Source organism: Silurus meridionalis, chromosome 2 (genome assembly GCF_014805685.1).
Source record: "Silurus meridionalis isolate SWU-2019-XX chromosome 2, ASM1480568v1, whole genome shotgun sequence".
Lineage (NCBI taxonomy): Eukaryota > Metazoa > Chordata > Actinopteri > Siluriformes > Siluridae > Silurus > Silurus meridionalis.
The window spans coordinates 33,344,022-33,354,847 of record NC_060885.1 but is presented as its reverse complement, the minus strand read 5'-3'; the positions used below and the strand labels follow the sequence as shown (position 1 = coordinate 33,354,847).

At 39.1% G+C, this 10,826-nt stretch overlaps 1 protein-coding gene across 1 annotated transcript; it reads left to right on the top strand.

Moving 5' to 3' along the window:
- The first annotated feature begins 2,627 nt into the window (after positions 1-2,627).
- On the top strand, positions 2,628-6,822 carry si:ch73-52p7.1 (uncharacterized protein LOC100321084 homolog). Its single transcript, XM_046874997.1, has 2 exons — positions 2,628-2,983; positions 5,277-6,822. The coding sequence occupies exon 2, from the start codon at positions 5,437-5,439 to the stop codon at positions 6,091-6,093; it is 657 nt and encodes a 218-aa protein (XP_046730953.1). The 5' UTR covers positions 2,628-2,983; positions 5,277-5,436; the 3' UTR covers positions 6,094-6,822.
- Positions 6,823-10,826: the final 4,004 nt, after the last annotated feature.

The following is a 10,826-nucleotide window of genomic DNA, read 5'->3' as shown; positions in this document are numbered from 1 at the left end:
CACATTCACTACAGCAAAATAATGTAACCTCAAAGTGACATAGTCATTTTCTAACCAGACTAGAGAAACTGTAGGTACTGTAATGAAACCCAAATGTACCACATTAAAAAATTCAGTTAGATACTTTTTTTTCGGACAAACCGATTGTGCTCTAGTTAGCATTGCATCTTTCCTGATCATACCATTCATCAAGTAATCCAGATCAGAGGTAGACTGATTGCACTGTTATATTTGTGCGATTTGGTTATTGTAGGATAGTTCAGGTTCTGCAGCATCTGTATGGTTCTGTAACATTGTGGAATAATTGGTAGATTGGAAAAATGGTTGAAGTTGCAGTATTTCAGTAAATTTTTTTTATATTGTAGCCTACAAATAACCTGGACATGGGAAAACTAATTGTTTAAGCACTGACACAGGCACAAATGCATAGCAGACGATGCACATAATTACACTTTATTATATACTAGAAAGTTTCTAATGCTTTTGGATATTTAATGCTATTTATTTAATGCTATATCACTTGTTGTTGTTGTTATTCAGCCCCATTTCTCACTAATAATCTCCACGATACATAGATAGATCTTATCTTCTTAACTTCTTCTTATAATAAATAAAATGTACAATTATAAAAATAGCTCCCAGTGTTCTTCTGGATTGTGTCCTGGAAGTCTTCTGCGATTCCTACTGGATCTCCGCAATAGTGTTAAAACTGTGACTACTGTTTATCTTCAGGATAAGGGCAAAGTCCACAGGAGCTAAATCTGTCCAGTATGGTGTTTGCAGAAGTGAGATCACATTTTTTCCAGTGAGAAACTAATGTGTGAGAAGCTCGGTTTCTGGGTCCGCACGAGGTCAGAATAGCGGACGTGGTAACACACGTGGTCAGAACATCACCAGTTGCACGGCTCCTGATGTACTCAGGATGATGTCTTTTGGCACACTGACTTATGAAGGTCGGTGCTCCCTGTGAGTGTGTGTGCAGGATTGTGCTGCAATGTGTTGGCGTGTTACCACACTAGTCTCAAAACCTTCTGATACCACCTCATAGATAGATAGATCTAGCAATACATTACAGTATATGTACTACAAATAGATATTAAGGCTCTGGTCAGTGAAAAATGTGGAGGTGTGCAGGAGGTTGGTTCGTGGAGTAAATACATGGTTCCTGGGTTGTTGGACTTCACAGTCGATAACTAATCGTGTCTGTAATTTAGTTTTATCTTGAATTGTTGTGATTTTTTATAATACTAAGACATGAGAGTTAAAAATGTTGCCCCAAACTATTTTTTATATTATGAAATCATCATTAATCAAGTAATAAATAAACAAATAAACACTTGACTGCATTCTGAAGGTCTGAAACACTTGAACAAGTTCTTGTCCATGCTGCAGAAAATGCTTGGTTTTTAGTTTGGACTGTGGATATAATATTATTTTATGAAGCTTTTATGATCCCTTGAAAAAAATGAAAAAAAGTCATTTTCTAAACATCGCATAGTGGCGACATCTGCTGGTTAAATCTGTCAAGTGCAACTTGTCGCCTGATCTTTATCATTTCCTTCAAAGAACTTCAGAGATTTCTTCTCGGAATCAGTTGTGCAGATGGCAGATTTATGCAAATGAATTTGTACGACACACTTGTACTCTTTTTATCAGCTCCAAAATGAAGATTAAGACTAGTATCCCTAAAGGAACTCCTGACGTTTATTGGGTGATTTGGGTAAATTTGTGTATGGCATAAAACATGCTGTAGTCCAGCTCAAGACTCTCTAACAGCCTTTTGTGGCACTTTTATTTAGGGGTATCAGGCATAGTGATGTTTTGTGACCTGGTCACTAAGTTAAATTGATTGAAGTGAACTGTATGGTTTGGTTTTATATGTTCCAGGTTTCCTCTGGATTCTCTGGTTTCCTCCAACTTTCAAAAAATATACCAATAGGTGCATAAAATAAACACATGTAAGAGTCATGTAACATGACATGGTATGTTTAATAATACATACATATGTAATGTACATGTGTAAACGGTGGCAGTTTATGTTATGTGTGTTTGGTCATTCGGTACACCGCTTACTCTGGATTTCTCTAGAAAACTAATGTTTATTTTATTTTAAGTTTATTTATTCAGATAATTCAGCATTTTCACTGTTTCTCTTTATGGTTATTCTTCACAGATGGCTTCTCACAGCATCAGAAAAATAAGGTTTGTGACTAATAAAGAAACTTTAAGCAGTTGGCGCTAATAATTCAGCCTTCTTCGGAATTTCTCCAAAACCTTCAAGATGTATTAGTGACAAAGGGTGTGTGTGTGTGTGTGTGTGTGTGTGTGTGTGTGTGTGTGTGTGGGTGTGAGGGAGTTTCCCAGAAACCAGTAAATCTCACTCCACACATTGCATTTATAATACAATTGCATAAGAAGTATACACATTTTCAGGATTGATGTTGTGCGTGCTGTTTTCACAATGTGGTCTGATCTCATAGCTCTGGGAGTCCAGTGCTGTCAAAACAAGAAGTTCAATGTTGGTCAGATTGCACCACGTCCAAAATCATCACGTGTTCTGGCCGAATCCCAGCTTTTTGAATGTAGTGATCGTCACAATGATCACTTTCTGAGCCAAAAACAAAACCACTGTTTGAGCTCATGATAGTGTGTCTTTTGCTTTGTGTGTAATCCGAGGGGCAAATGCTGCTCCGAGGGTCTGGAGTTGTTTTAGATTCTATGCATTGACGTAATTTTTCGGGGGGCTGGGGGGCGGGGGGCCACTGCCTCGCTCGTGTTGTATCATCAGTAGTGTAGGTTTTCCTGCTTGACTTGACTGGTCATGCATAGCAAGATGCTGAGGACACTGTGGCTTTGGCAAGCGCTTCAGATTCAGAGTCCAGTGCAAAACTTCGAAACTTCCCACATTCCTGGTCAGTTCTTAGATCCTCGGAGTGGGAGAAGGACTTGTGCTGGACATTTCTGCATTGATAAAGCATAGCAGGTATCTTTTCTTTCTTTCTTTCTTTCTTTCTTTCTTTCTTTCTTTCTTTCTTTCTTTCTTTCTTTCTTTCTTTCTTTCGTTTTTTTCTGCACAACTAACTCTTAACTATAGCTTTTCCTTAATGTCAAGCTGTTTGTTTTAGAGAAAACAGAACGTAACCCCAGCTGGATACGTCTTAAACAAATTTACATGTCCTGGATGAGTGTATGATGTCTGCGTTATTGAAAGATAAAGGCTCTCCTCAGCTTGCGGTATTCTAATGATTGTTTTGACAGCAGTCAGAACAGGCTTTCATGTATCAGGATTCTGTAAAGTCTTTTTAAGTTAGGAAATTCACCCAAAGTTGTATTGTTAATTTGGAGGATTGGACTGGAATTAAAAGGAATAAAACAACGTGAGTCAGATGGAAATTCAATGTGTGAGTCAGACAGCATGAATTTACAAGGAGATTTAGTCTGTTAGTGTTGTCTTAGTGTTGGTATTTATGTATGTATATATTTATATCTGAGTAAGACTTCAGTTAGAAAAAAACAACATGCTGTGTGTGTGTGTGTGTGTGTGTGTGTGTGTGTGTGTGTGTGTGTGTGTGTGTGTGTGTGTGTGTGTGTTGGATGTGTTTTTATGAGAGGAAACATATCTCCAGGCCGTCCTTGCACATGTGGTCCCAGCATGAGTCAAGGGAGAAAATGAGGGCAGCAGTGTGTGTTTTATCCACTGGACCTGGAACTGAATAAACAGTCATTTGCGAAGCCTTTGCAGTGCGCAGCCTCGATAGAGAGCGAGCCAGACCAAGTGAAATTCCACTTCTCACAACTGGAGCATTTCCCATAACAGCAAAGGTTTTCTGCGTAAAAATAAATACCCAAGCGGAAGTGTTCGGGGTGAAGAGAATTTTGTTTGAAAACCCGCATGCAACCATGCAAAACATGCCTGTTATAGTACAGCACATCAGTCCTGTTTTCAGGAAAGGCTGATTAAAAAGCAAGTAGCAGGACAGAATCTCGATATACCGTATTTTTCGGACTATAAGCCGCTACTTTTTTCCCACGTTTTGAACCCCGCGGCTTAAACAACGAAGCGGCTTATTTATGAATTTTTCCTGGGTTTTTCCTGGTTTCACAAACTTTAAGCCAAAAAACTGAACCCCATAACATTAGACCAATGAAATTTCCGAACGGAAACGAAAAAACGCACCTCACCTGTGTTCTGAGCTGCATGGCATCGGGAGAAAAACTTTTTTTTTTAAACGCACGACGATGCCAAAAGATAAACTCCAGAGACGAATAGTTGTGAAAGGAAGGAGGAAGACAGTAAACAATGACTTTCTTGGTCGGCTACTGTTTAGATACAAGCCGTTGTAGCGTGTTGAGTCTGGGTGAAGGTCGAGCTCGCTAACTCCAGTTACAACAGAAATCATATAAACACAGACAGGTTTCCAAAACTCGTGCTTTTTTATTTTTCTTGGCAACAGCGTTACGGGTTAGTCAAAGAAACTTAGAAATTAGCATCAGAAAATAATAAGGACATATTCCTCAGTCTTGCACACATGCAGTAATAGCGGAAAAATGCAGTGCCAGGCTATTCCCCAAATGTCGCTCTGCTCTTAAAGAAAGCGCAACATATTTCACCCGTTATACCGTGTAACAGACACTGTCTTTCATTAAAGCCTGTGTAAATTACATTAGTGTAGACACCTGCGGCTTATAGACAGGTGCGACTTATTTATGTTTAAAATAAAAATATTTGTCAAATTCAGTGGGTGCGGCTTTTATATGGGTGCGCTTTAAAGTCCGGAAATAACGGTACATCGATCAGACATAACATTATGACCACTTGCCTAATATTGTGTTGGTTCAGTGTAAGTGTATCAGACTTTTCCAGCCTGTGGTTCTTCCTCAAACTGTTACCACAAAGCTGAAGACGCACAAATGTACAGGACGTCTTTGGATGCGGTATCATGAAATGTTCTCTTAGCCTAATCTAGGAGAACCAAACCTGTTCCAGCATAATGATGCCCCTGTGCTCTGGGTTATTGATTAGAAGATCAGGTTCAAGCTGCCACTCTTGGGGCCCCTGAGCAAGGCCCTTAACCCTCATTGCTCCAGTGGTGTGCGATGTATCATGAATCATGCATGGCTTTCTAACATCGCTGGGATATGAGAAGAAAATGTTTCACTGTGCTGTAAAGCATAAAGCACTCTTCTCTCTTCTTCTTTCCTTCTTCTTCCTTGTAATCAGATTTCTTGAAGCTGTACTTTTTGTAATATCTGTTTTTTTTAAATATCCTTTGCAGAAGACCCCCCACTCTGTTGCTTGTCTCGGGTCATGCCAGCCGTCCATGGCATCAGCGTCAACATCACTACAGCAGTTTTTTTTGTCATTTTCATTCAGACATCACATTTGGAAAGGTGTTTAATGGAACGTCGGTGACGTACACCACAAGCTTTGCCGCAATGTCCGAGATGTATCTTTTGGGTCATGTGGGCTGTGTTGCCCTGTACTGTGTCCTGTGTCTGGTCATGCCGGCAATCCTGAGTGCCGAGTTCACCCTGGCCAGCGTGAGTGAGCACCACATCATCATATGCACATGTATGCAGGACCTGGTAGCCTGCAGCATGATCAACTCCAGTGAGTGCGTTTGCCACAACCACCCGTTGTCCATGCTGGAGCGTGTCGGCAGCCACAGCGCAGTGACGTACAAGCGTCTGACGGTGTGGTACACCTCGCCACTCAACGTCGCACGTCTGCTGAACAACTCGGAGATCCGTCACCTCTCACTGGCCAAGTGCAGCTCAGCGAGAGGCACTTCATTATCTGTCGAATACTTCACAGTGAGGAGGCTGGAGAGGCTGTACGTATCTTATCCGTTCTGGATGCCCGGGCAGAACCATGACGTTGTGCTGGGTCGAGATGTAGGCATGCTTTATCACGAGGAACCGAGGATAGCGCTCATTCACACGGATGTGTTGGTGGGGAAGGTTGAGTTGAAAGCATACACAGTGAAAACCATGGTGGACAGCAACGGCATGGTTCCATTCCCTGAAATGGTGGACGTGTCTGTGGATGATCTTCCAGATATGTCCAACATATTCGTTTCTTTCTTGTACTAATTGACTGCAGAATTTCTTACAAGTCTCTTTCCTGTCTGATTAGACTTTTATTTATGTATTTTATCATTTGTAGGAATTCTTCGCTCTGTTTTATCCCTTTGTAGGCATTACCGTTTGTTGTTAGACAGCAAGGGTTCTTATGGTATGAAACAAGTAAGAAACGTGTCTATGCAAACCAAAATATTTGTCAATCATTCATTTATTTTTGCTCGTTGTTAATTTATTGGGAAATAATCTAAATATAACTAGAAAGAGGCCCTTACAGGGGATCAAATACAGGTCAGCGGCTTCGGTTTATGTTCACATCAAACATCAAAATCTGGCATGGTTGTTAGTACCAGATGTGTTGGTCCGAATATTGCAGAAACCTCTGGTCTCCTGGGGTTTTTATGCATGCCAGTCTCCAGAGATTACACAGGATAGTGAGCAAAAGAAAAAGAAAAAAAAAACATGTGAGGAGGAGAAGTTATCAGAAAAGGGCTTGTTAATAAGAGAGGGTTCAATCTGACAGTAAGTTAAAGGTAAATAAATAAATAAACACTCTTTATAAACTCGATGAGCTGAAAAGCATCACAAAATGCACGTGAAAACGTCATGGACTACAAAAGCAGATCACTACATCTGGTTTTATTGCTGTGATCCAAGAACTGCAATTTGAGGCTGTAATTGGCACCGACCTGTCGAATTTATACACTAAATACTAATATAAATAAAGTCTTTTTTGCTCAATCTGATGAATCTGATAAATAGTTCAGCCTGAATAAAACCCTGCCCAGCTGTATTACTGGGTCAATCCACAAGAGGGCAGCATTGTCTCACACACTAAAGACTTTTTTTTTTATCGCATGATCATAATCTTTATAAAAACAGTAGGAAGTACAAAAGAAGAATAATCTGATATTATTTATATAAGCACAATCATTGTTTTTAGACTTTCACTCCGTTATATTTATTTTAATTAGTGGATTCCAGTTAAATTATAAATTCCATCTAAGTGCTTTTTTTTCTTCATGTGAAGAAAGAATTGTCACTGTACTGTAGTTTTCAAGTGACAAGTAAAAATCTCTCTTTACGCCTTTACCTAAAAGCTTGTAAGGTTTCACTGGAAATTAAAAAGGTTTATATTGAACCCAAATATCACCACAATTTCAAGCCTAAATGCTCATTAAATATATACACCCATCCGGCATAACATTATGACCACCTGCCTGATATTGTGTTGGTCCCCGTTTGCTGCTAAAGCATTCGTGACTCATCGAGCATCAACAGCATGACGTTTTCCAGCAGTTTAAGCTACAGGAGCTCGTCTGTTGGATCGGAACCACACGGACCAGCCTTCGCTCCTCACTTGCATCAGTGAGCCTCAGATGCCCACGACCCTGTCGCCGGGTTCACCACTGTTCCTTCCTTGGAGCACTTTTGTTAAATACTGACCACTGCAGACCAGGAACATCCCACAAGAGCCGCAGTTTTGGAGACACTCTGACCCAGACGTCTAGACGTCACAATTTGTCAAACTCGCTCAAATCCTTACACCCAATTTTCCTGCTTCTAACATCAACTTTGAGGACAAAATGTTCACCTGCTGCCTAATAAATAAATCCACCCACAAACAGGTGCCATGATGAAGATCATCAGTGTTCTTCACTTCACTGCTCATAATGTCATAATGTTATACATGATCAGTGTGTATGTAGTATATAGCATAAGCGTGATCCGTAGTTCACCCATTGAAGATTAAAATAGAGGAACGTTCTGTTTAAAGCAGGTGTACAGATTCACTATCATGCTCACAGGCTGGTTCTCAGTGAGCCCTGAATAGGGGGGGTTACAGTGTCAGAGCATCCGATCAAATGACTTTCAACAAGGCAGATGTTGGCATTTACAATTAATAATCTACTCTGGGAATTGGATGGAACCAGTTCAAAACACACATATTGCAATTAACCAAGCCCAATTAGCAACTCTAAACTTAGGTTTTGTTTTATTTATTTATTTATTTATTTATTTATTTATTTATTTAAAGTGCTCTTGAAGTCTTAAAGTGATCCACGTACAATAAAATTAGAAAAGGAACTACTAGGAACTGGGAAGACCAGGACGGACGCTTAAACACAAACACGATGAAAATCAGGTCGAGATATGATTAAGAAACCCCCTATTTTCTCTCCGTCTCTCTTTTCTCCATATCTTCCATCTCTGCTTGGGACAAGAAATGTGGTTATATGGACAACAAAAAAAGTTATGTAAGTGAAAGGATTTTGCTTTCAAGGTGAATTCAGATGAGATGCTTCTGTTGTGCCTCTGTTCAATTTTCTGCATTCGTACATTTATCCTTAGTAAAGGCCTGGTCAGGGTTTCGGATCAGTCGGTTTAAATGAAGCTGCTAGTTTGTTTATGTTTTGGGAAGCAGCTAAATTATTTAGAGAATCCAAAAAGGCAGTTATAAAAGAAAACAGGTTTATATTGTTCAGGAAACAAAACTGAATTAGAAATCAGCCATGATTAAAGAAATGCTCACCGAAACAAATACGGATCTCGTACACATTACACCCCATTTACATCTTGTACAGCATGCAGCTGGTACTTTCTTAAAAAGCCGTTCCTTTAGCTATTAGGCACTGATTGCTGGGTGACACAGTTGACCTCTGTAATATGTGCCAGCCAACAGTACGGATTGAAAGGCATGGACAGGGAAAGGGTGGGCTCTTTAATACCTTACACTGTGGGTTTTGCCGTAAAGCTGTGGAAGTCTATAAAAAAATCAGCCTTTGATTTCCTTACCGGCGGTTTACCACCAAAAGCATTTTTATAATCAGCCTTTATTGTTCATTCGCTCCTTGAGGGAGATGTGCCCGTGTTCATTTTTTAAAAGGGCAAATCAACCATAATTCAGTTTATAAACTGCGGGCAGGCTGCCGTGAATGCGTGGATGAATATTCATGAGGCTCGCTCAAGCTGCCATGGCACCATGATTCATTAGGCATATGTAAATATCACTCACTTTAATTGCCCCTAAACTGACTCAACATAATGTTGTCATTAGCAAATTATTACTTATTTGTGAAACTAATGGTACAGTATGGCGCATGCTAAAGCCCCACATATATGATTGCGATAACGAGGGCCTTTTCTCTCAGACTGCTCGGCGCGTGGAGACTTGTACGCGCGTGATGGATTGTGGGTAAAGGCGGAGCGGCGGTAATGAGTGAGCTTTAGCGAGGACACGCCGCTCTGTTGATGAGCCAACAATTAAACACACTAACAGTTTGATGGGTTTAGAGCAGCGGCTTAGTTCCGCATCCCACCCCAACCATCACCATCACACACAGCAGATCGGCGACATCCATCTCTCTCATGCCAGCCTGCTCCTGACATCAAGTTTCTCTAAAGCTCTGAAGAAAAGCCGAGGATCTTTTTTTTTTTTTTTAATACTGACATGTTTTATGTAAATATATGCTAATATAATACTCTGTAATACCACTGGACAGAATTGTACACTGCGATCATATTGCCGCATATGACAGTTGTAATATATATATATATATATATATATATATATATATATATATATATATATATATATATATATATATACGCCTTGCAGAACACTGCTGTTGGAACACTGCTGTTTTGCATTATTCGGACCAAAATGAGTGATTTGTTGGATGGGATCACGATTTGTAATTGTGAACACAACAATATAATAATTCTTGAGGAAAAGCAAACTGATACTGAAACTCCGACATCATCAATGTTGCTTCTGGGCAGCAGGAAATTTGTGCATAATTGCTCAAATAATAAGTAGTTAATTAATTAGTGAATTTGATGCAAATACAAAGCAAATTTTATCCTTGTCGTACTTAAATCTTTTTATGTTCGCCAACAAAAGAATATCAATTTGGGTAAATAATTAACCAAAATTAATACTTAATTACTTCAGTATTTCATTTATTAATGATGCAATCACTAAGATAAAAAATTTAAAGTGACATTGAAAAAAATGCACCATCCTCAATAAAGCAGGCAAAATGTGCTAATTAAAATAATTACAGTCCCCACTGACATTCAGCTATAATTTAAAAAAGCAAAAACAATTCCTGAATAATATTTAACGACTATAAATATGCAATAAGTGCATAATACAAGCAAAACATTTTTTAGACTTGTTAAATTTCTTTTTTTATAGTATAATTTAAAATATTTTTAATAGTTTTTAATACTATTTTATTTTTTATTTTATTTTACTTTATATCTAGCTTGAACATTTCATTTTTATAATCATAAACACACAAAAATGTCTAAAAAAGTGCCAAAAATCTAGCAAATATTTACTTCAGAACATACTTTATCCGCTTAATTCTAGTTAATTTATTACATTTTAATATATAATATTAATCTTTATATGAATTGATATTATTTCACAAAGGATTATTACTGATTTATAGAAACATTAAAACAATATTGTGGTCAAGATCCAAATCATGGTTTGTGTTTCTTCACTTCTTGCACTATGACAATGGAAATCCAGCCTTGGAGGTAATTAAGAGCTCGCTCGTTCCCGACACGCTCGTTCTCATCGCAGGCTGCAAACGGGGCTGGTTAGTATTCGGAGCATGCGTGCCTGGGTTCACGGTAACAGCCCTGCCGCTGACCTCACCAGATCTCAAACCCCGTAATTGGTGGCAATTCAGAAGGGAATTCAGTGGGGTATTTGTGCGGGGCAGTGATGC

Coding starts and splice junctions, on each gene's coding strand:
- si:ch73-52p7.1 (XM_046874997.1), top strand. CDS start 5,437: ATGTCCGAGATGTATCTTTTGGGTCATGTGGGCTGTGTTGCCCTGTAC.